The sequence below is a fragment of the Rhipicephalus sanguineus genome, chromosome 7 (genome assembly GCF_013339695.2).
Source record: "Rhipicephalus sanguineus isolate Rsan-2018 chromosome 7, BIME_Rsan_1.4, whole genome shotgun sequence".
Taxonomy (NCBI): Eukaryota; Metazoa; Arthropoda; class Arachnida; order Ixodida; family Ixodidae; genus Rhipicephalus; species Rhipicephalus sanguineus.
In genome coordinates this window covers 8,403,423-8,430,555 of record NC_051182.1, presented here as the reverse complement: position 1 = coordinate 8,430,555, position 27,133 = coordinate 8,403,423, and the positions used below count along the sequence as shown (strand labels likewise).

At 46.1% G+C, this 27,133-nt stretch overlaps 1 protein-coding gene across 1 annotated transcript in view; it reads right to left on the bottom strand.

The window, feature by feature from the left end:
• Positions 1-10,865: 10,865 nt before the first annotated feature.
• The window catches only part of LOC119400572 (proline-rich protein 36), a 342,207-nt gene continuing 325,939 nt past the window's right edge, over positions 10,866-27,133 (bottom strand). The window contains exon 8 of the mRNA XM_037667633.2: positions 10,866-11,079. Coding sequence (XP_037523561.1) covers positions 10,903-11,079 — 177 coding nt within the window. The 3' untranslated portion in view covers positions 10,866-10,902. The remainder of the gene's footprint in view (positions 11,080-27,133) is intronic.

The window sequence follows — 27,133 nt, the reverse complement described above, 5'->3', positions numbered from 1 at the left end:
GCTGCTCAGCGCAAAAATTTGACACGGTACACATAGAAAAGACGATGGCCAGCGCTGGTCCTCGTCTTTTCTATGTGTACCGTGTCAAATGTTTTGCGCTGAGCAGTTTAATAATGGAATACCAACTAGCCCAATCCCACACTTTGCTTCGGGAAGGGAGACTTACTTGTGCAAAAGATAATTGTAGTTGACGAGCAGTTTAACTACGTAGTGAACGATCACAGCACGAAACGCAAACGGCTGTCGTACAGTGTAAAGTGCTGCGGGCATGGAACATCTGCTCGGTGAAGTTGAAAAAAAGTCACAGTTTCGCCGCAAGGGCGAAGCAATGAATGCGATAGCAAGAAAAGCGGCCCGCGATGGACGCGCTGCGACTACCGTGCGTCCATCACTACCCGGCAGCTACTAGACAGTTTTAATTTCACGTACGTAGGGACTCCTCATACGCAAACGTGAAAAGTACACGTACGTTACGTGCACGACATCTGAAACGCTTTTAGCTACACGCACGCGACGCGCGGTGAGAGCTACCACGTAGCTCGATCTGCTGAGAATCATGAACACTGCGGTAGTTTGTTCGAGCGCCGCGCGAGCAGACAGCGGAAGGGCAAGGTGGGCAAGGTTCTCGCTGCGCAAATATAAGAAGCGAGAGAGCTGGCCGACGCCTTTAAGTGCGCCCGCGCGCTCCTAGCGCCATCTCGCTGGTAATGAAGAAACGCTTATAAGCGCCTCCGTCTCGGAGGTCTGCAAACGGTAAAGGGTGTGTATATAACGCTCGCCGTTAGCTGCCAGAGGGATGTGCGCTTTGTGGAGTAGTGCTTAGCGCACCGGGCTGCGAATTCAGGAGTCGCTGGTTCGATTCCGCGCTTCGGAAGCATTTTAACACGAAAGTGTTTTATGCCGGGGTCCACCAAGTACATCCGTCACGGATATGACGTTGATAAAATGGACGCCAACAGGTGAGAAAGAAAAAACCCAAGAAAAAGATACCCCGCTGGGAATCGAACCCACGACGTTACGGCCGCGACGGCAAGCGCCCGACGCGCTACCGACTAGGCTAGATGCCAGACACGGCGCGAACGCGCCTTATATCTTTCACACATTCTCTTTCGCGACGGGCGGAGCGGGGCGGTGCCGCCGTCTGTGAAATGTGAAAAGAAGTAATGCTTCACGATCGACACTTACTAGCGCTTACTCCGAGATTGCACGCGACATCGGAGGTCATGGTTAAAGCGTCTTGATACCAGATAGGTAGACTGGCCGCGCTGGCGTCGCCGAGGCACCCTTACGCTGTTACGGTCTTTGCCTTTGGCTTCGTGTTAGCGTGCGTCGGCTCATCGGAGTAGTGTAGCTTCCACGTGCACCAACGGAATTTCTCCGCCAGCACCGACTAACAAAACTGCTGCAATACGTGTTGCAGAAAGGACGCGATTTCGACGGGCGAATGTCGTGCCTTGGTGGAGCGAGAGCAGCGCCTGCGAGACAGAAACCAGCGGGACGCACGCGTTTGCGGCTCAGGCTACGAACCTCTACCTCCCGTGTTGCTGAAGCGCAGTGTGTGTTAGTGTATGCATGAGCACAGGCGTTGGCTACCCATTACTAGAAAGCGCACACCGTGCCGTTTCTCTCCTTAATTGACGACGCTTTGAAGAAGTGCATACCGGGTACCAGTGTTGATCATGAGCTTGTTGATATCATCCTTACGCGGGATTCACGATTCGCTGTGTCCAAATATATGTTCACACCGTCAGCTACCACAACGGTTTCATCATGATCATGGACGTTAGTCGTCGCGATAGAGACATGCCGTCAACATGGGTGCATCCACGTCAAACAGTGCTATAGCTGCCAAACACGAATAGACATTGTACAAGCTCTCATATATCGCTACACAATAACCACTACTTCTGTGAAGACAAGTTTCACTTTCGTGTTATATACCGATTCCTATGACGGAGGGATCAGCCATGTTTTTTTCTGAATTATTTTTCTTTGGGATATTGATGTATATATACATACTTATACATATACGCAGCATGACGGCGGCGACGGCGACGGCAAAAATCAGCTGAGACTGTCCATATAATTGCTATCGCAATAAAACTGTAGTTTAATACTGACGACTCTTCTAGCGACAGAGTACGCGCGAATAACTGCTCGGTGCTCACATCACGGCCGATCTCTTCGAATTGTTTAAGGCAGCGTAGAAGGATGCGACGTAGAAAGATGAGACACCGAAAATAGAACTATTCGCTGAAAAAATTGCTCAGAGAAGACATCTATTCGATGTAATCGCACACTGAGATTTCATTTACCGAGTTCTCGTAAAATTTTCCGATTTTGGGTCAGTATCCCTTTAACCGTCGCGAAAACGTGTCTTGTAAACATTGCAAAGCATTGGTGATGTTTTTCGAGAAAGTTTTTTTCAATAAATTGAACAAATATGAGTACTGTTTTTCTAGAACGTTTTTGTATCTCGAGTAATTACGCTTCTTTGTACACTATAAAGGCTTTTACAAACGTGTTGGGTTGTTCTTGGTCGAGATGAGACGGCAGCGGCTAAAATTGTGGTGGTAGTTATAAAAATTACGCTGAAAACCCTCAGTCGCTTAGAAACTCCTATGCTTGGAAGTTAAGCGCAATGTAGACAGCTCAAATATTGTCACAGGGTCGTGACGTCGACGAAGGCAGCAGTCAGCAGGTCCGAGATGAAACTCTTTATTTGGCCGAACTTGTGGCCGGGAAACTGAAAGTCAAACTACAGCAATACACTGATAGCGGTGAACAAGCGTCGACCGTCGATCAACTGACAAGCGGTAAAGCGCGTCGGCTTTTATACAGGCGCTATCGAACTTTCCAGCGATATCGCTGCTGGCGGCGTTATCTCTCGACAAAGCTGGAACATTCGCGTGCAGCGCGCAATCTTACCAAAACGATCTACTACAATCGCGAAGCTTCTCGAACACTGCTTCGCGGACAGCGTCGAGCGTTCATAACCGTCATTGCTGGTCAAACCCTAATACATCAAAATAAAACAAGTGGGCGTGGCAATATAGACCGAACATCGATTCTTAGCCAATCAATGAACAACGCACCCGGGCCAATGCATACAGACGACCTTATGCATATCCACATAAGTATCCACCTAACTAGTACAATAAGAAAGTTGTCGCGCAGTTGCCGCGAGCAACTGCGCGGCGGACCGCAGCGTTATGCCGTGGCAGCAGACGACGCGCCGATAGTGGCGCAAGACGGAACTGCAGCGCCGCTAGTTCTCGCGACCGCCGTTCGGACCACCCTCCTCCGCTGGCGAAGATACGGAGCTTTGAAACTGAGTTTGTTCTAGTAACGTTGCGCACAGGGGGGGCAGGGAGGCGGCCGCCCCCCCCCCCCCTAATCACCTAAGAGGGGGGCGCAAAATCTGCCCCATACATTGACTTAGTAGGGTGGGGGGGGCGCTGCGATGAACCTTTGCCCCCCCTTGTGGTGAACCCTGCGCACGCCTATGACCAAGTGTCACACAACGCGAATTTTGTAACCAGGCGTCACACAATGCGAATTGCGCAACGAGTGGGTTGTTGAATGCTTCCAACCCGTTACAAAGGGCTCTGCCATAATTTTTCATTGTCATCAGCCGAAGCATCAAGAAACTGCACATAATGCCTCAGAGGTGGTATTTCGCTTCTCCACAGAATGACGACTAATGTTGTGGTGGGTGCTCGCCAACTTCACAAAAATTACGATTTGTGGCGTAGTGGGTACATTGCTAGTGTACTTGTATTAGTAGCCACAAGAGAGTTTATCGGGCTCTAGAAATGCCGCTCTTCGAGCTTTCGCTGTGACTGTGCTGCGCTTTCCGTGCAGGCCTGGCGTTCTTTTCCTACCTTGGGACACAGAGCATAAAATGACAGAGGTGGCCATATACAACCTTTGTCCGTAAAGTTCCGAGACTGAGTCCATTAAAAACAATGCGTTCAACATTGAAATCATTTGTGCAGCACCCCCCCCCCCCCACCCCCCCTCCGAAATAGTTTCCCTTGCAGCCTATAGACAGCTTCCAACGCTTCTTGAGGTCTTGGAAACAGTTGTAAAACGCTTCTTTCGGCAGGGCTTTCTGCTTCTTTTTCGTGACGTCTTGAATGGCCTCCACTCTCCCCATGCGGCGACATTTTAGGGCGCACCTTCACAAGAGGAAAGAGGAAAAGATCGCATGAGTAGAGGTCAGGCGAGTATGGCGGATGGGGAAGTACAGTAATGCTGTGCTCGGCGAGAATTTTATCACGCTAAGAGCACTGGGCGGCCTTGCGTTATTGTGTATAAGGCTACGTGTAGGGTGAACTCGTGGCTACATGTGGGACGAACTCGTTTTAAACGTTATTGTGGAGAAGGCCCTTGTGGGACGAACTCGTGGTGTATGGCACCTCTGGCACCGAAAAAAAAACTATGAGCATCGTCATTATTTTGGTCTTATGTCGCCGCACCTTTCTCTACGCCGGAGAGGTTGTGAACTGTCATTTGGCTTTCTGCCTCTTTGTCTGAAGATCGTATTGAAAACACGATGTTTCGTCTTCAGCAATGACGCTATCGACGAATGAAGCATCCTTCTCTGCCTCGGAGACCAAATCAGCGCTCACTGATGCCCGCGTGTCCTTCTGGTCCTGTGTGAGGGAGTGGGGCACAAATCTGGCATTCAGCTTTCGTTTCCCCAAGTTCTCACGCAAAATTTGGTGCTATCTTGTCCTACCAATGTCGACAGCATCCGACAGCATGCGGTCTTGCTTCACGATATCCCTGATCCGAGGCACGTTGTTTTCATTCCGGGAGGTTGCAGGGCGCCCCTGCAGTGTGTCGACTTCCACCGACGTTCTCCCCGAAACGGACCTCTCGTGCCACTCGAAAGCTCGCCCCCGCGATAAGGTCTCGCTGCCGTAAGCGTCACGAAGGAGCTCATACATCTGCGTGGCTTGTCTTGCCAAGCTTCACACAGAATTTTGTGCTTACACGCTGTTCGAGGTGGACGTCCACCTCTCCACATTCACTCACAGTAGAATGCGCAGACGACTAGTTACAACGTATTTTTCTGCATGCATAGTGCCATGTAGCGGCTGCCACAGCAATTAACATAAATAGCTCAGGTTATCCCGAAAAGATGGCGCTAGACATACGCACCAAGATTTGGGGAATCATTTCTAGGGAAGAAAAAAAAAACGCCAGGCCTGCGCGGAAAGCGCAGCACAGTCACAGCGAAAGCTCGAAGAGCAGCATTTCTAGAGCCCGATAAACTATCTTGCGGCTACTAATACAAGTAGACTCGTAACGTACCCATTACGCCACAAATCGTAATTATTGTGAAGTTGGGAAGCACCCACTACAACATTACTCATCATTCTGTGGAGAGGCGAGGTACCATCTCTATCAATAAGTCAATCAATAAGTTTATTGTCATGATATAAAAGAATATTACATGGAGAGAGAGAGAGAGATTACTTTGTGAATATTACATGGAGTAAAATATACAGACGAGGGTCCCAAAGTACACGACTGCAACGGGACGCTCGGTGTTATGTGCAGTTTCTTGATGCGATGGCTGATGACGAAAAAATATGACAGCTTTTGTAATGGGTTGGAAGCTTTAAAGGACCCACTAGTTCCGTGATTCGCACTGTGTGACGCCCGGTTGTTATTTCACTCTCCCACCACGCTTTATAACATACGCTAACGTGAGAAAGAGATAGAGAGAGGGAATTACCTTCATTGAGACCCTGAGGAAATTGATCATGGGAGTCTTATGGGCTTCCTTGGCAACCAATAGAAGTGCACTTGCGAGGAACCCACTACGCTATAAATCATCATAATTTTTGTGAAGTAGGGAAGCAGCCACTGTGCAATTTTTCGTCATTCTGCGGAGAACTGTGGTATCTGCTAAACACCTGTAAGGCATTATGCGCACTTTGTTGATGCTGCTGCTGATGACGATGAAGAATTACGGCAGAGCCATTCTAATGGGTTGAAGAATTCAACTACCCACTCGTTGCGCAATTCGCATTGTGTGACGCCTGGTTACAGAATTGGCATTGTGTGACACTTGGTTGTTGGGTTGTTGTTTTACACTTCTACCACGCTACATTACATATGTTAATGTGGTTCCTTCCCGACATAAAGCCTGTATAGGGTCTTTTTGCAAAGCAGTTCCAAGCACCGGCATGGCTCTGAGGTAAAATACTGGGCTCCCACGCAGATGGCCCAGGTTGGAGCGTCGTTCCATCCCGCAAATTTTTTTATTTACCTTTTTTTTTCTTATTTCGAGCGATAGTGGTTACGGACACCGGCGGCGGCGGCGGCGGACAACTACGGCGCCAAAAACGGCCCTTGTTGTGATCTCATAACAGCTTTCGCTGTAATAAATCAGTCTCGAAACTTTACAGAAAAAGGTTCTATTACTTGGGAAAATTTGGAGCCAGCGACTACTGCGTATTGCTATAACAACTCGAGCCATCCGCAAAACGTGGGGTCAAGCCAAGCTCACGGATTGGCCCCTTTTCAGAATTCAAGGCAGTCCCAAACCGTAACTCCCAACCACAACCAACCGTAGCTCCCAGCCATAACTTCTGCTGGGGCTTATGGCAAATGGGCAGAACTACGGATTAAAACAGATTACATAAAAACTCACAGGGTGCCGTCTGCATTGCCTTAAGACGACTCGAAGGCGATCTTCTTTTTCTTCACCGTCAATGTATGCCCCACCACCCTTGGAAAGCTTTCCGCACTTAACGTGGTTGTGTACTGCCTCGGAGGCACCTCACCGGGTTCTGTGATCGGACCACCTTTGACAAAGCAACGATGTCACGTGATGACGTCATCACGTGGCATCGCAGTAATGGCTTGATGACGTCATAATGACGTCAAAAAATTTGGCGATCCGTGAAGACGTCATAATGTGATGTCATCACGTGATGATGGTTTTTTGCCTCACTCGTCGCCTACGCCGCGCGACGCCGACGGTAAAATGCCGCGTTTGATGCGGCATTTAAGGCTTTCGCCTTAAAACAAGGTACCGTTACAGAGGCGACACCGCTCGTTGACCATAGGCCGGCAAAAAATGTGGAGCTCACTCAGACTCACTCACGAAATGGATCTTGCCCTTAGGGCTCACTCGGACTCAGACTCACCAAACATTTCCTCAACTGGACTTACTCGGACTCAGACTCGCTATAATTTTTCTCAACCGGACTCACTCGGACTCGGACTCACCGAAATATAATTCACTCGAACTCACTCAGACTGAGACTCATGGCTCAATCTGAGTCTGAGTGAGTCGACTCATGAGTCCGTTCGCCTAGAATTAGCTTTTCTACCGCAGTGTCAATGCTCTTTAACACCAATATCTCGCAAAATCGGCACTCTACTTTGCAAATTTTCATCTCGGACCTTCAAATAGGAGTTACCAGAGCTTGCAGTTCACTAAGCACAGTTTTATTAAAAGAGATGATTCACACGAGATATTTATATCAATAACTTCCCGTGAAAGAATCTGCGGGCGGAGGTCAAAGCACGTCTACCTTCTCTCCCTGTGCAACTCACACCTCTGATCAATAAATATCGAGCTGACGTATTAACGATAGCGCGTGGAAGTATGTGTGAGTAGACGTGAGTATAAACGTGAGCCGACATAAGGCTGATAGCAATGCTCAAGTTGAGGTGATAGGACCATAGGTTGGCAAAAAATGTGGAGCTCACTCAGACTCACTCATGAAATATATCTTGCCCTTAGGGCTCACTCGGACTCAGACTCACAAAACTTTTCGTCGACCGGACTCACTTGTACTCAGACTCACTATAATTTTTCTCAACCGGGCTCACTCGGACTCAGACTCACAAAAGCATTACTCACTCGGACTCACTCAGACTCACGCCTCGATCTGAGTCCGAGTGAGTCTGAGTGAGTCGACTCATGAGTGAGTTTGCCGACCTATGTCGTTGACACATACTTATTACCTCTATACGTGGCTTGCCAGAGCCTCGTAAAGTGATGGAAGAAGCTCATAACCAATAGGCAACTCAAAATTCTTATCGCGAAGGTCACTGAAGAAGCGGCCACGTAAGCTCGCAAAATCCAACTAACTTGCCCGATGGAGGAAAGATCAATTTTAGGGCTCGTTTTTCGTTGTTAGACACAGTATTATTGAGAACTAACAGACAATAATACCACGGAAAATATAGAAGATATCATTTGTAGTAATTAGGATATACTTGTGAAGAAAGTAAAGTGGACAAAAAGATAACTTGCCGCCGGCAGGAACCGAACCTGCGACCTTCGAATAACGCGTCCGATGCTCTACCACTGAGCTACGGCGGCGGTCATCCTCCCGTCCACTTTATGGTGTATATATGTGTAGTTAAACCTAGGAGTGTTAGTCAGCGTTGATCGCAGCCATGTCGGCGAGTGTGGAACACTCTTTTTCTGCCTCTTGGCGTCACGTAGCACGTGATAACCTGCCGGCGGCAAGTTATCTTTCGTCAGCTTTACTTTCTTCAAATTTATATCCTAATTACTACAAATAACATCCTCTATACTTTCCGGGGCATTATTGTCTGTTATAAACGTGCCCGATGCAACTCGGCGGCACAAAATATGAGCTCGAAGGGGACGTGTAGATCCTTTCGCAGCCTCATAGACCTAAGTGAAACCAGGGGGAAACCAAAAGACAACTGCAGAGGGCCATGCGTGGCGTTCAAGGCACCTCGCAACAACTGGCAGACTCCTTGTGTGGCAAGTACCTCTGGCGCACAGAGGACCCGGTTCACCAAAAGTACACATGCATGATGTGCACCCAATGAAACACTAGAAGCACCTTTGAGTAAGACCTGCTGCTGGGCGAATTGGTCGCATTAAAGGGATGCGTGTACTAGCGCAATCTAGGAAAGAAATACGCGACAAAGAAGTAGGAGGAAGCAGATAGGTCGGGCACCCTTTGAGCTTCACCTGAAACCTGCATTAGCAAAAATGAAAAAGGGACGCTGCTCCAGTTAGAGCCACGTAACTGTTAGTGAACCTATCGCACCAAACCTATAATACTCCGCTAGAATTCATCAGCCAGATTTGGGTACTCGCACAGGAGTGGAAGACCTCGTTGGTGACTAGTAGGGCGTGCACCCCTCTCTTCCACCTCCCCCCACACGAGAGTCATGGGAGACCGCGACTGCACGGGACCAGAAGCCCAACGGGCCCGAGTCCCAAGGGCGGCAACCTAGTATCCTGGTGTCCCGGACTAAGGACACCGATCATCAGGGGCCACCAGCATCGGCCTCCGAAACCACTCTTTATTTTAAAGAAAGTGTGCTCCTCCTCGTCTGCATGTCATGTTTCTACATGAATTTGCTGTTAGGCACTATTTAACGTATTTCTAACCAGATGCTATCTCTATCATACTTTAATTTTTGAGCCTTAATCGCTCGTGACATTTCTTTTCACGTCATCACTGATGGGTATCAAGCACTCACGTGCTGGTGTTCCTTGATTTGTTGCCATTGTTTTCTTATTTTGTGTACCACGGCTAGCCGACAAATATCTCGCTTTTTTTTTAACACGAAATTGTTTTATGCCGGGGTTCACCAAGACTTCATTGACTTATTTCCGTCACGGAAATGACGTGAAAGATATAAAGGATCGGATGGCAAAGAAAAAAAGTTCCGTCAATGGGAATCGAACCCACGACCGCTCGGTCAGCAGCAACAGAAGCCGGGCACGCTATCCACTGCGCCACGGTCACAGACACTAGAAGCTTCACAAACGCGCCCTTTATATCTACCACTCTCCCGGTCGGCGGGGTGGTGTTGCCCTCTTGTAGCGGTGAAGTAAAGTAATTCTTCATTACTGTGGCCTCTGCGATTAGCACCTGCAACACGTTACACGTCCCTCCCATTCGGCGCGTTTTCAATAGAAGTTCAATTTTGTCAAGGTCTTCACACACCGCGAGGTGGCGACCTTAGCCAAGCGTCGTAAAAGCATCGGCCTCGCTCATAGCTCTGCGACGCGCGCCTGCCTCACCTGGCCGTAACATCGCGTTCCCCGCTCACGCGCTCTCTCTAGAAAAATCGCGGCCCGCCTACTGGGCCGGCACGACGCGCTTTGCATTTCCCTCTAGTCCGTGGTGTTCAGTTAAATCACATTTTGACATGCCACGGGATGGCGACCAAGTTCCGCGTCCAATGTGTGACGTTCTTCTGGCTATCACACCTAGTTCTCTGATTACGCTTTCACCGTTAACTACTACACCACAAGGGTATGTTTAATCATTTAGCAGGGACGTTAGTCGTCGGGATGGAGATGTACCACCAACCACCAAAGTGGGCACATCCACATTAAACGGTGCTATAGCTGCCAGACATCAATATACATTGTGCAAACTCTCTTATATAAATGTACAGTAAAACATTCACTTACTTCTGTAAGAGCAAGCTTTACTTTCATGTTATTCCGATTCCTATGACGGAGGGATCAGCCTTGTTTTTTCACTCCCGACTGACCGCTTGAGTCCCATCGTATCCGCTAGATTGCGGGAAGACCAACCAGTTTGCCATACTAGAGAGTAGAGCATAAAGAGTTATGGCCGTTTAGCGCGAAACAATAACGAGGCAAGGGGAAAAGGGCAGCGTGAACGCAAATAACACAAATAACAAACGAGGCAAGCAGCGTAATAGGAGGGAGCTTTTCTGTTATAATTTTTTATGGTGTACTCTGCAGTATGAACCGACTAGCCCAGCAATGTGTTCTTTCGGGTTGTCATACCCGATCGACGACTTCTCGCCTGCGGCAGACGGGCGACCAGGCTTAACACTGACCGACAAAAACGCCAACTTTCACTACGTCGGGCCTTGCGTTTATTAGAACACAGGATTCCCTCAGTCTTGCTTGGACAGCACGTCCTTTATCCACGGAATGTGGCTGCTAATGCGCAGAAACATGCCGCTGATACTGGGGCCCATGCTCACGTCCTCCTTGAATGTTGCCAGGCCGGGACACACGTAGCGGCCGTTGCCGCCCTTGGGGACACAGGCCAAGCCGCCACCGGTGCACGACTGGCGGGAGAAAATGGCAACAACACGTTAGTGACATCTCGACGTTCAACATTGTCCCATTGTTGGGGCGGTGCAATCCTGACAGTGACACAAATTCAACTTCATTAGAAAAACTTGCGCCGGAGAAAGCAAGTCTGAAAGAAGCAATATGACAGTGGCGGGCACAATCCTAGAAACTGGGGTCGTATTCACAAAGGTTGCTTTTACGTACGCTGTTCTTATCAACCCCCCACCCTGTTCCCATGTGTAGGGTAGCAAACCGGTTTTCCTAAACCGGTTAACCTCCCTGCCTTTCCTTCTCTACTATTTCTTCTTCTTTCATCAACAAACTCGCGAAAGAAAAAAGAACGCCTTTTGCAGTAGTTCTCCGTTGAAATGGGGCAAATATTTCACTTGCCTTCGATAATACACCATTACTACGAAAAAAGCTAAAAAGAAGTATTGCCATGAGCATCTCCTAAATATTATCAGCGACAGACGTAAAATATTTCGGAACGATATTAACCCAAACACTTTATCACATAAAATTTCACTGAACCACCCTGATGGGTCACGGGTACCAGCTCAGCAGTGATCTGATCTAAAGAATTCTCAGTTTTCCTCAGTCTTTACTAATGAGCCACCCGACAATCTTCCATTTGCCTCCCGGCACGACTTTCCCCAGATGCCACCCATAACCATAAATGCCGAAGGTATCCAAAAAGTTATTAACCAAATACCAACATCGAGTGTCCCTGGTCCTGATAACATCCCGGCAAATATACTAAAATCCACTGCAGCTATTACGAGCCGCATTCTGTATATCATATTTTCTCAGTCCTTTTCTAAAGGTACCATACCTGAATACTGGAAAATAGCCAAGGTAACACCAGTATTCAAATCAGGTGACCGATCTAACACGTGTAATTATCGCCCTATTTCACTGAAATGCATTGCCTGCAAAATTATTTATTCGCACGTTGCCCACCACCGCGATTATAACGGCTTTTTCTTCAAAAATCAACACGGCTTCCGACCTGGTCTGTCCTGTAAAACTCAGCTGATTGAATTCATCACTGACCTCCAATTAAACTTAGATTGAGCGCTACCAATATGTTGAACTAAATAAATATAAATCACACCTTAGGCCTATTGAATTTGGGGTTCCTCAGGGTAGCATACTAGGACCGATTCTCTTCCTTTTCTATATTATTGCTGTTGTAAACATTTATGAGGATTGTATATATAGTATATATGCCGACGATTGCTCGGTACTTCTTGAATGGAGAGGCTTGGAGACCACAACGCCAAAAGGTGATACATTCTATCATAACTTACAGATCTGGTGCAAGTTCAATAGGCTTACTTTAAAGGGCCCCTCACCAGGTTTGACAATTTTGAGCTAACGAGCGCAATGCATACACTGGGCGTTCACGATCACGTCTGCCAAAATTTGCAACGCTACGCGCCGCGGAAATGGATCAAATTTCAAGGTGAACGCTGCTTGCCCTTCCTCTCGCGGGCGCGCGCTTTAGAGAATGAGGGTATGATGTACATGAGAAAATGGTCCTACGTAGATGGTAGTGCTGTGACGTCGCTCCTCTACGTAGACGACTGTGCTCTGACGTCGCCAACAGTAGCGCGTGACGCTGCGATAATTATTTGACACGACATGTGTAGTTTGTGTAATTTGTTGCTTGAATAGATTAATAAAACTTGAGAGAAATAATGAGACACACAAAGGGAATGTGTGCGTCTTTTTCATTCTTTTTTTCGTGAATTGCAGCGACATGCGGGGCTAATGTGCCTCCCTTTCCCATGCGTTCGTGTCCCCGCGGTTAGCGCATCGAGCAGACGCCAGCCCTGGAAACGAAAGTAATGTTCTAGCGCGTTCGAGCACTCATTATGCTCGTTTATTCTACCGCGTCCAAGGAAACGTTAATGCGGCACTGGTTCATGATACCGCCACTCTCGTGCCCGTACAATTGTCTCAACTTTCATGCCCGTCCCCAGGGCTTAAAGTCTCCCTTCATTGGAGAGGGGGCCCTCATAAAGCGGATATATATATATATATATATATATATATATATATATATATATATATATATATATATATATATATATATATATATATATATATATATATATATATATATATATATATATATATATATATATATATAACACAGACGCGGTGCGCGCTGGCATATTGAATAATAAACGCAGGATTTCTATAGATATATCGGTCAAGATCCACTTTCGCGGTCGTATTATCCAATTTGGGGCAAAAATGTGATCGTATTAAACGCATGAAAATGCATTATTTCCGAGGGATGTTGGCCGGGAGTAAAACAAAAATGTATTAGGCTGAAAAACGTATTATGCAGAATCGTATCAACGAGATTCCACTGTATATAATAACATATGCTATAGATTAAGCGTTAAGAGAGGTGTTTGCGATGATCACACTGCAGTGAAGCCAACTGTCTCTCTAACTGAACAAATGCTTATGAATGCTATAAAAATATATTTCGGGCATTTATTCAACGTGTCAGTCCAATCAAGCATTAAATGAAATTATTTTGGGAACGATTCTTCAAAAATAACACGTGATATACAGGCTTAAAGATATGTCAACTCAAAGTAAGTAACATTAGTTGACTCACTGGATTCAGAACCTCAGGCACGGCAGTGCTATTATTTTATTTTCGCTACCCCTTGCCTAATAAAGTGGGGAAATTACATACGTCTTTGTAATTACAGACTTGTGATGCACAACTAAATGAATGAAAATTTAGTGGCAAACTAAACAGACCATAGTGAACCATTACTGATGCACGAGCAGGTAGCTTCACACTCAGGTGCCTTGTGAAACAGTATGCTACGCCAAGACGCTCTGTCGAACAGGGTGGTGACCCGTGGTTTCAGGAGGCGTTGCCCGTGCTGTTCAGTGTCTCAGCGAATTGCATTCAACAGTACGACGATACCTGTTTTCTTCTGTTTTGCTAACACCCCGTCAACCAAACATTCGCGATTAACTAATCATTATTCGTGAAATTGCAGAGTATAATTTCCCCGCACAAAGCACTAATGCCAAAAAATTCAACTCCAGCACTTGCCAAATGGGTGCCGCAGTGCCGCCGTCGGACTGCCGAGGGGGGGCCGGGCCCCTCCTTAAAAAATGGAGGGGGGGCCGGGCCCCCCCCCGGGCACCCCCTGACTTTAAGCCCTGCCCGTCCCGCAGAGACAGGCAGTACACCACAGAGAACGCCGACAAAACGCCCATGACCGCTACATAAAAAAGAAGGTAGCGGCCGTGCAACGCCGCTCGCGTGCTCCGGCTGGCTCGGGCACGTCATGCGCACGTGACCATGCATGCGCATGACGTGTTCATGCGTATGTGTCAAGTGAAGAGGGCAGGGAGGGATTTGGCTTGCGAAGGCTACACGGGGCCAGTGGCAAGGGTTTGAAACTCGCCTCCTCGCATCATGGTTTCGCGCCGCTACAAATTATTGTTTTTCTCAGCTCGTAAAGAACCGATTTGAAAAATTCTTGCGGCATACTGCTCTTCATTCGGCACACAACAACTTCCAGCGTCTAACTAAAATTTGCTATGTGGCCTGGTGAGGGGCCCTTTAAACGAATCGAAAACTAAATGTGTGTTGTTCCGTGCCCCGGGCATTTGAAGAAACATCGACGATTATATAACTATCGGACCATTTCAAATGAAAATAGAGAAACATATTAAGATTCTCGGCGTAATTTTTTCAGAAAATGTGTCCTGGAATGAACATGTGAAAACCTTATTGCCAAAACGAAGCAGAGCAGCCAATGTATTAAGCGGGAACCGTCGCACTTTTCCTGTTGATGATGATATCTGGGGTTTAACGTCCCAAAACCACGATATGATTATGAGAGACGCCGTAGTGGAGGGCTCCGGAAATTTCGACCACCTGGGGTTCTTTAACAAGGGTTGAAAGTTGGGCGAGTTGGTACGGGAACATCTTAAGAAAAAAACTGCGCAGCAGGACGAGTCACCAAGAAAGAACTGACGAAAACGAGCGCAGAGTCACAACTAGTTTATTGAAAACCGTGTCAACCTTAAAAAGCCGCAGCAAAGGTGATGTGTCACAAACAACGAAAAAACACGTCAATCCGCGTAACCAATAAACAACACCGGTCAAAGATTTCAAATTGACGATCACTGCCGCCTAGTTAATGATAGCACGTGGACCGCAGATAATCGAACTCCTTGTCGGACAAACTGATAGAGGGAGCGCTGACACATCTTTCACCCTTTCCTCTGATGTGGAAGGCCTCTATTATCTTGCGGCCCATGTATCTACTATGCCTGGACACTACTTTCGCGTCATTAAAAGCGGGTTCACACCCACACTCCCCGCAATGCGCGCGCAAACGAAGCCCGGGGTACAGGAAAGTGACCGCTCGTGCTCTCTTAGTCTGACGTTGATGCATCTACCGCTTTCTCCGATGCACGATTTGCCGCACGTTAAGGGGACCTGCTAAACAATGCCTACCTTGCATGGTACATATTTATTCTTATGCCGTACATGACATTGATTGCTCTGCTGCCGTTCCATCCTATGGTTAACTAAACTGCAGACCTTCGAAAGCTTAGCTGGCGCTGAGAAGGCAATACGTACGCCATACTTTGAGCCTATTTTCTTTAACCTGTGGGAGAGGCCATGGATGTACGGGATCACCGCGAACTTAATCTTGTCAGTGGCCGTCTTTCCCTCTCCTTGTGCATTTCCTTCCCTTTGTTTGATTACGCGAACCAGTTTATTACAGACAGTGGCAGTCACATGGTCTGGATAACCAGTGGCGTTTAGCCTTTCCGTCTGTTTAATGAAGCTATTCTGCATTTCGTGAGTACACGATTTGTCTAACGCTGCTTGCAAGGCCGTAAAAGCTATGCCTATCTTAATGACCTTCGAGTGACTCGAACCATAATTAAGCAGCGGTTTTTTGGCCCTGGCATTATATGCCCAGCACACATGGTCCGTCTTAAATTGAAGTTCTAGATCCAAAAACTGTAGGCTAAGATCATGCCAATATTCTAAGGTGAACTTGAGACCTAGACCTTGCGCGCTAAATTGTCCAAGAACACGATCGGCCGTTTCCTTATATTTCTCTCTTCCAAAAAACACCAGGTAGTCAACAACGTACCTAAATATCTTGACCGAGTCACTTAAACAGTCCTGGATGGCTCTATCAACACAGCTCAGAAAAATGTCATTGAGTACAGGTGCGACACTGGAACCGATACAAACACCGGTTTTCTGCACGAACAGTTCATCCCCGATGCCAACCGCGGTAGATTCCAAATACAACGCCAAAAGTTCTAGGAATGTTTCCACTGACACATTGCTTTGTCGCACGAAGTATGCCTCGTCGTTGAAATCAGTAATGCACTTCTTGACGCTGCGAAGAACTTCCTGTTGCGGCAGAGAATAAAATAAATCTTCCACGTCTATGCTGGCCGCAGCGCAGCATCCAGGGTTTTCTTCCTTCAGGAACCTCACCAACATGCGTGAATCTGGGATTCTGAAGGGATCCTGGATCACTAGGGACGCCAGTTGCTGCTGGAGGAATCCGGAAATCGCGCGAAGCCACGTGCTTCTTTCTCAGATAATGGCCCTGAGCGGCGCATGAGGCTTGTGGGTCTTCACTGTGTAAAAAACATGCAGTGTCAACCTTGGGGCCTTCTTTACTTGGGCAGCCACATCTGTAAGTCCTACCTTTTCGAGGTAGTTTAAGGCTGGTTGTCTTAAATGCTTAGCGCTTCCTCCTATTTTCTTAAAGTTCTTCCCTCCTCTGTTCCTCTTCTGCTTTTTCAGCATACATTGCTTCGTCCATAACCACAAAGTGGCCCTCTTTGTCTGAATTCAACACCCTAAGGTCGTTCTCTACAAAATAATCAACAAGTGGTCGCAGACTCACCCGCTTTTTGTAGACCTCTCTTTGGCTTGCCACCACTTCGACACACTCTTCTGATGCTCTGGCCCCAAGGTCTTCAGGAACTTTGTTCGAAACTGCCTTCGCGAAAACCACCCTGTCGACTGGTGAAGGGGAGAACTGAAAGGCGAACTTCGGCCCTTTACGAAGAGTGTTAAGGTGTATTTCCGGTACTTCTTGGTCGCCAAGAACAAGTACGTCTTCATTCCTGCCAGGTTGTCTCTTCCGCTTCTTGGGTAGGTGAGGGAAGATAGTCTTCCACAAAAATTCAGTTGTCTCGTCGCTCGTCTTGCACCAGGCTCTGAAGCGTTGATTACTTTGCTCTTCCACTCCCTGTGCCGCGCACGCAATCCTTAAGCGTCTTTGTAGTACCTTGCGTTGCGCCACCATTCGGAGGCAAGGATGCTGCACACCCTCCTAGCGTGCCCTGTAGACGGTTGCAAGGGTCCGAATGCGGCAACGAGCCAACGAGCCTTAAACTACCTCGAAAAGGTAGGACTTACAGATGTGGCTGCCCAAGTAAAGAAGGCCCCAAGGTTGACACTGCATGTTTTTTACACAGTGAAGACCCACAAGCCTCATGCGCCGCTCAGGGCCATTATCTGAGAAAGAAGCACCTGGCTGCGAGCGATTTCCGGATTCCTCCAGCAGCAACTGGCGTCCCTAGTGATCCAGGATCCCTTCAGAATCCCAGATTCACGCATGTTGGTGAGGTTCTTGAAGGAAGAAAACCATGGATGCTGCGCTGCGGCCAGCATAGACGTGGAAGATTTATTTTATTCTCTGCCGCAACAGGAAGTTCTTCGCAGCGTCAAGAAGTGCATTACTGATTTGAACGACGAGGCCCACTTCGTGCGACAAAACGATGTGTCAGTGGAAACGTTCCAAGAACTTTTGGCATTGTATTTGGAATCTACCGCGGTTGGCATCGGGGATGAACTGTTCGTGCAGAAAACCGGTGTTTGTATCGGTTCCAGTGTCGCACCTGCACTCAGTGACATTTTTCTGAGCTGTGTTGATAGAGCCATGCAGGACTGTTTAAGTGACTCGGTCAAGATATTTAGGTACGTTGATGACTACCTGGTGTTTTTTGAAGAGAGAAATATAAGGAAACGGCCGATCGTGTTCTTGGACAATTTAGCTCGCAAGGTGTAGGTCTCAAGTTCACCTTAGAATATTGGCATGATCTTAGCCTACAGTTTTTGGATCTAGAACTTGAATTTAAGACGGACCATGTGTGCTGGGCATATAATCCCAGGGCCAAAAAACCGCTGCTTAATTATGGTTCGAGTCACTCGAAGGTCATTAAGATAGGCATAGCTTTTACGGCCTTGCAAGCAGCGTTAGACAAATCGTGTACTCAGGAAATGCAGAATGGTTTTATTAAACAGACGGAAAGGCTAAACGCCGCTGGTTATCCAGACCATGTGACTGCCACTGTCTGTAATAAACTGGTTCGCGTAATCAAACAAAGGGAAGGAAATGCACAAGGAGAGGGAAAGACGGCCACTGACAAGACTAAGTTCGCGGTGATCCCGTACTCCATGGCCTCTCCCACGGGTTAAAGAAAATAGGCTCAAAGTATGGCGTACGTATTGCCTTCTCAGCGCCAGCTAAGCTTTCGAAGGTCTGCAGTTTAGTTAACCATAGGATGGAACGGGAGCAGAGCAATGAATGTCATGTACGGCATAAGAATAAGTATGTACCATGCAAGGTAGGCATTGTTTAGCAGGTCCCCTTAACGTGCGGCAAATCGTACATCGGAGAAAGCGGTAGATGCATCAACGTCAGACTAAGAGAGCACGAGCGGTCACTTTCCTGTACCCCGGGCTTGCATTTGCGCGCGCATTGCGGGGAGTGTGGGTGTGAACCCGCTTTTATTGACGCGAAAGTAGTGTCCAGGGATAGTAGATACATGGGCCGCAAGATAATAGAGGCCTTCCACATCAGAGGAAAGGGTGAAAGATGTGTCAGCGCTCCCTCTATCTGTTTGTCCGACAAGGAGTCCGATTATCTGCGGTCCACGTGCTATCATTAACTAGGCGGCAGTGATCGTCAATTTGAAATCTTTGACCGGTGTTGCTTATTGGTTATGCGGATTGACGTGTTTTTTCGTTGTTTGTGACACATCACCTTTGCTGCGGCTTTTTAAGGTTGACACGGTTTTCAATAAACTAGTTGTGAGTCTGCGCTCGTTTTCGTCAGTTCTTTCTTGGTGACTCGTCCTGCTGCGCAGTTTTTTCTTAAGATGGGGTTCTTTAACGTGCACCTAAATCTAAGTACACGGGCCTCATACATTTTCGCCTCCATCGAAAATGCAGCCACCGCGACCGGGATTTGATCCCGCGACCTTCGGGTCAGCAGTCGAGTGCCATAACCACTAGACCACCGTGGCGGGGCACACTTTTCCTGTTAGCATTTAAAGAATGTTGTATTTCGCGCTCTTCAACTCTCACTTATATTATTGCACACGAATATGGGGAAACACAACATTATCAAACCTAAATAAATTATTCTTGGTCGAGAAAAAAGCACTTCGTTCAATAGCAAACGTCTCGTTTCAAGAACACACAGAACCTTTATTCCACAAACATAAAATTATGAAGATTCACAACATATACAAACAAAGTACTGAGAACATACAAAAATGCCACATTAGGAAGAACAGAGTTATTCGAAACAATAGCAAATCTTCGAGCAAATACAATTTCCTCCTTTCAGGTGTCACCCACCATACCATGTTCCTTTCTCGCGTACCCATTATGGGAAAGAAAAGCTTGATTATGTACTCCCAATCACACTAAATCGAGTAGAACAAAGAAATGTGGACGTTACTAACAAAACGTTACTAGATCTGTTTATGTAAATATGTTGGAATACTCAAGTTTGTATATTTACAGTAGCCCGTTTTACTAAGGCGATTGAAAACTAAAACATACATTGATGTTTTTTTATCACAACATCGTCGATGATATAACTACTTTTGGAATAGCATTGTATATCCTGTGGCTATATAGATTAATTTTGCTTAGATGTTTCGTCCTGTCACTGCTGCTGTACGGGTGACCAGAGCTTAGCCAAGCTGTGCAAGCGCAGCATTTTCTCTGGTCCCCTATTTTCGCAGTGACAATGCACTGTACTGTCTGAAGCGAAAATAAAATTTGATTTGACTGATTGATTGATTGAGATTCTCCGCTTGAAAGTGGCGTCATAGATTTCTCTAAAGGCTTCAATCACGTCGCTCATCAACGACTAATAAACAAACTCTTTCTTAACTTGGACCCCTTAACCCTGTCATGAATCAGATCCTTCCTAGCAGATCGACTCCAGTTCACTGACATTGCCGGTCTTCATTCCACAACAGCTTCCGTTAAATCCGGCGTCCCTCAGGGGTCCGTGCTCGGCCCCTTACTCTTTCTAATTGATGTAAACGATATACCATTACGAATTTCATCATACATTCGGTTATTCGCGGATTATTGTGTCCTGTATTGTCGAAAAAGCACCATCAACAACCAGTAAACTCTACAAAACGACCTGTCCTTACTTGAAAACTGCAGTTAACTTTGGATGATGCAGACTAATGTTTTCAAACGCAGTCATGAGCCTATCTCGCAAGCAGTCTAACTCGGAATACGCCTACCATTTCTTTATCTTCGGCCGCCGCTGACAGATGCTACAACTTGGCTTTTTGCGCTTCTAGTTTGGCGTACCTCTGGCTGCATCGTTCAAGTTCCCGGATACAGTCCCGTGCCAAAGGATCTGTGCAGTCCTCACCGTATCTGGCATCACCGAGGTGATTACCTGGCTGGGTGATTCAACGTCTTTCACCAACAGGAGGGAGAGCGCCACTAACAGCGCAGGATACTGCACTCTTGACGAGAGACGTTGAGTCACCCAGCCAGGTAATCACCTCGGTGATGCCACATGTCGTGACGACTGCGCAGATCCATTGTACGGGACCGTATCCAGGAACTTGAACAACGCAGCCAGAGGTACGCCAAACTAGAACTGCAAAAAACCAAGTTGTAGCATCTGTCAGCGGCGGCCGAAGATCCCAGAGTGGTGTTGACAGGGCCGAGTATTTAGGGCTTTTCGGTGCAGCATGCTGCGCTGTTAGTGGCGCTCTCGCCTGGCGTCGTAGCCACGGTCCCCATGTTGCCAGTTAGCGGTGGTTCCCGGTGCTCGAGCCGCGCGGGGCCGGCACACACGCTAGCTGGGGAACGAGGCGCCAGAGAGGGGCGGCGCTCTTGATTCCCGCAAGCTTTAGATGACAATGTGCAAAGCACACAACATAACATTCAATTCATTTCACATTTTTTGTTTTTTATGCACACACACTGCTGCTCTATTATGCCGTCATAGCGGCAATCGGAAAGGGTAGATGATTGATAACTCGACGGGCACAAATTCGCCGAAATATAGAGCTCCGTATTTTCCAGCCTTTCTGCACTACTTCACTGTCACAACCACGTGACAATATGATTACAACAAAACTGTGACCTGTGCGCTTCGCGAACACCAACTTTAAATTATAATGTTCAAAGCACAAGATAACAATGAGTTCATTTCATATTTTATGTATTTTATGCAAACACACTGCTGCCCTATATGCCACCATAGCGGCAATCGGAAAGGGCAGATGACACTGGCGTACCAACTCGTTCGCGAGTGGGGGGGCTGGCGTCGCCCACTCTGTCTGCCGGTGCAGGCTGGGACGCCCGATACCGCGACAACACAGCATTGTTTATTAACATTTTGGAAATATTACCGTGACTTAAAAAGTACACTCAAATTTAAACTGATCATCTGAGCATTCCACCTGCAAACTTCACAGTCTCAGTTTGGCGATGTAAATACGATGAGTATGAACAACCTGCTATGACCCTATTACCTTAAAGGGACACTAAAGAGACACAGTCAATCGATTTAGGTCGATAAATTATGCTCTCATAACTCTAATGCCGTTAATTTCGCGATTATCGGTTTATTAATACAGGAGAAAATCAAGTTCAAAGTTTCATTTTTAAATTTCGCGCCGACATTTCCCCGCGTGACGTCACGGATTTCAAAGTGTATTTAGCGTATTTTGGCGCCATTGGCTCAACAATATTACTCCAAACTTGGTATTTTAGGTCTATGGCCACCTCAGAGGACAATGCGCTTCATTTTTACCGATTAAGAACTACGTAGTCCCTAGTAGGCGCCGTCGAAAGATATGATGTCACGCTGAATGGTGAGGAAACTTCAAGGTGGCGTCACCACCCACATTTTGTTTTTGCGAGTTCTATCGCTTACTAGGAATCTTCTCGCAGCAATCATTGAGTTCATTTCGTATTTGCTGTATTTTATGCAAACACACTGCTGCTCTATTATGCCGCCATAGCGGCAATCGGAAAGGGTAGATGATTGATAACTCGACGGGTGCAAATTCGCCGAAATATAGAGCTCCGTATTTTCCAGCCTTCCTGCACTTCTTCACCGTCACAACCACGCGAGAATATGATTACAACAAAACTGTGACCTGTGCACTTCACGAACACCAACCTTAAATGATAATGTGCAAAGCGCAACATAACATTGAGTTCATTTATTATTTTATGCATTTTATGCAAACACACTGCTGCTCTTTTATGTCGCCATAGCGGCAATCGGAAAGGGTAGATGATTGATAACTCCACGGGTGCAAATTCGCCGAAATATAGAGCTCCGTATTTTCCAGCCTTTCTGCACTTCTTCAGCGTCACAACCACGCGAGAATATGATTACAACAAAACTGTGACCTGTGCACTTCACGAACACCAACCTTAAATGATAATGCGCAAAGCACAACATAACATTGAGTTCATTTAATATTTTATGCATTTTATGCAAACACACTGCTGCTCTTTTAGGTCGCCATATAGGCAATCGGAAAGGGTAGATGATTGATAACTCCACGGGTGCAAATTCGCCGAAATATAGAGCTCCGTATTTTCCAGCCTTTCTGCACTTCTTCAGCGTCACAACCACGCGAGAATATGATTACAACAAAACTGTGACCTGTGCACTTCACGAACACCAACCTTAAATGATAATGCGCAAAGCACAACATAACATTGAGTTCATTTAATATTTTATGCATTTTATGCAAACACACTGCTGCTCTTTTATGTCGCCATAGAGGCAATCGGAAAGGGTAGATGATTGATAACTCGACGGGTGCAAATTCGCCGAAATATAGAGCTCCGTATTTTCCAGCCTTTCTGCACTTCTTCAGCGTCACAACCACGCGAGAATATGATTACAACAAAACTGTGACCTGTGCACTTCACGAACACCAACCTTAAATGATAATGCGCAAAGCACAACATAACATTGAGTTCATTTAATATTTTATGCATTTTATGCAAACACACTGCTGCTCTTTTATGTCGCCATAGAGGCAATCGGAAAGGGTAGATGATTGATAACTCCACGGGTGCAAATTCGCCGAAATATAGAGCTCCGTATTTTCCAGCCTTTCTGCACTTCTTCAGCGTCACAACCACGCGAGAATATGATTACAACAAAACTGTGACCTGTGCACTTCACGAACACCAACCTTAATGATAATGCGCAAAGCACAACATAACATTGAGTTCATTTATTATTTTATGCATTTTATGCAAACACACTGCTGCTCTTTTATGTCGCCATAGAGGCAATCGGAAAGGGTAGATGATTGATAACTCCACGGGTGCAAATTCGCCGAAATATAGAGCTCCGTATTTTCCAGCCTTTCTGCACTTCTTCAGCGTCACAACCACGCGAGAATATGATTACAACAAAACTGTGACCTGTGCAATTCACGAACACCAACCTTAAATGATAATGCGCAAAGCACAACATAACATTGAGTTCATTTAATATTTATGCATTTTATGCAAACACACTGCTGCTCTTTTATGTCGCCATATAGGCAATCGGAAAGGGTAGATGATTGATAACTCCACGGGTGCAAATTCGCCGAAATATAGAGCTCCGTATTTCCAGCCTTTCTGCACTTCTTCAGCGTCACAACCACGCGAGAATATGATTACAACAAAACTGTGACCTGTGCACTTCACGAACACCAACCTTAAATGATAATGCGCAAAGCACAACATAACATTGAGTTCATTTATTATTTTATGCATTTTATGCAAACACACTGCTGCTCTTTTATGTCGCCATAGAGGCAATCGGAAAGGGTAGATGATTGATAACTCCACGGGTGCAAATTCGCCGAAATATAGAGCTCCGTATTTTCCAGCCTTTCTGCACTTCTTCAGCGTCACAACCACGCGAGAATATGATTACAACAAAACTGTGACCTGTGCACTTCACGAACACCAACCTTAAATGATAATGTGCAAAGCGCAACATAACATTGAGTTCATTTATTATTTTATGCATTTTATGCAAACACACTGCTGCTCTTTTATGTCGCCATAGAGGCAATCGGAAAGGGTAGATGATTGATAACTCCACGGGTGCAAATTCGCCGAAATATAGAGCTCCGTATTTTCCAGCCTTTCTGCACTTCTTCAGCGTCACAACCACGCGAGAATATGATTACAACAAAACTGTGACCTGTGCACTTCACGAACACCAACCTTAAATGATAATGCGCAAAGCACAACATAAGATTGAGTTCATTTATTATTTTATGCATTTTATGCAAACACACTGCTGCTCTTTTATGTCGCCATAGCGGCAATCGGAAAGGGTAGATGATTGATAACTCGACGGGTGCAAATTCGCCGAAATATAGAGCTCCGTATTTTCCAGCCTTTCTGCACTTCTTCAGCGTCACAACCACGCGAGAATATGATTAAAACAAAACTGTGACCTGTGCACTTCACGAACACCAACCTTAAATGATAATGCGCAAAGCACAACATAACATTGAGTTCATTTATTATTTTATGCATTTTATGCAAACACACTGCTGCTCTTTTATGTCGCCATAGCGGCAATCGGAAAGGGTAGATGATTGATAACTCGACGGGTGCAAATTCGCCGAAATATAGAGCTCCGTATTTTCCAGCCTTTCTGCACTTCTTCAGCGTCACAACCACGCGAGAATATGATTACAACAAAACTGTGACCTGTGCACTTCACGAACACCAACCTTAAATGATAATGCGCAAAGCACAACATAACATTGAGTTCATTTATTATTTTATGCATTTTATGCAAACACACTGCTGCTCTTTTATGTCGCCATAGAGGCAATCGGAAAGGGTAGATGATTGATAACTCGACGGGTGCAAATTCGCCGAAATATAGAGCTCCGTATTTTCCAGCCTTTCTGCACTTCTTCAGCGTCACAACCACGCGAGAATATGATTACAACAAAACTGTGACCTGTGCACTTCACGAACACCAACCTTAAATGATAATGCGCAAAGCACAACATAACATTGAGTTCATTTATTATTTTATGCATTTTATGCAAACACACTGCTGCTCTTTTATGTCGCCATAGAGGCAATCGGAAAGGGTAGATGATTGATAACTCCACGGGTGCAAATTCGCCGAAATATAGAGCTCCGTATTTTCCAGCCTTTCTGCACTTCTTCAGCGTCACAACCACGCGAGAATATGATTACAACAAAACTGTGACCTGTGCACTTCACGAACACCAACCTTAAATGATAATGCGCAAAGCACAACATAATATTGAGTTCATTTATTATTTTATGCATTTTATGCAAACACACTGCTGCTCTTTTATGTCGCCATAGAGGCAATCGGAAAGGGTAGATGATTGATAACTCCACGGGTGCAAATTCGCCGAAATATAGAGCTCCGTATTTTCCAGCCTTTCTGCACTTCTTCAGCGTCACAACCAAGCGAGAATATGATTACAACAAAACTGTGACCTGTGCACTTCACGAACACCAACCTTAAATGATAATGTGCAAAGCGCAACATAACATTGAGTTCATTTATTATTTTATGCATTTTATGCAAACACACTGCTGCTCTTTTATGTCGCCATAGAGGCAATCGGAAAGGGTAGATGATTGATAACTCCACGGGTGCAAATTCGCCGAAATATAGAGCTCCGTATTTTCCAGCCTTTCTGCACTTCTTCAGCGTCACAACCACGCGAGAATATGATTACAACAAAACTGTGACCTGTGCACTTCACGAACACCAACCTTAAATGATAATGCGCAAAGCACAACATAACATTGAGTTCATTTAATATTTTATGCATTTTATGCAAACACACTGCTGCTCTTTTATGTCGCCATAGAGGCAATCGGAAAGGGTAGATGATTGATAACTCCACGGGTGCAAATTCGCCGAAATATAGAGCTCCGTATTTTCCAGCCTTTCTGCACTTCTTCAGCGTCACAACCACGCGAGAATATGATTACAACAAAACTGTGACCTGTGCACTTCACGAACACCAACCTTAAATGATAATGCGCAAAGCACAACATAACATTGAGTTCATTTAATATTTTATGCATTTTATGCAAACACACTGCTGCTCTTTTATGTCGCCATAGAGGCAATCGGAAAGGGTAGATGATTGATAACTCCACGGGTGCAAATTCGCCGAAATATAGAGCTCCGTATTTTCCAGCCTTTCTGCACTTCTTCAGCGTCACAACCACGCGAGAATATGATTACAACAAAACTGTGACCTGTGCACTTCACGAACACCAACCTTAAATGATAATGCGCAAAGCACAACATAACATTGAGTTCATTTATTATTTTATGCACTTTATGCAAACACACTGCTGCTCTTTTATGTCGCCATAGCGGCAATCGGAAAGGGTAGATGATTGATAACTCGACGGGTGCAAATTCGCCGAAATATAGAGCTCCGTATTTTCCAGCCTTTCTGCACTTCTTCAGCGTCACAACCACGCGAGAATATGATTACAACAAAACTGTGACATGTGCACTTCACGAACACCAACCTTAAATGGTAATGCGCAAAGCACAACATAACATTGAGTTCATTTATTATTTTATGCATTTTATGCAAACACACTGCTGCTCTTTTATGTCGCCATAGAGGCAATCGGAAAGGGTAGATGATTGATAACTCCACGGGTGCAAATTCGCC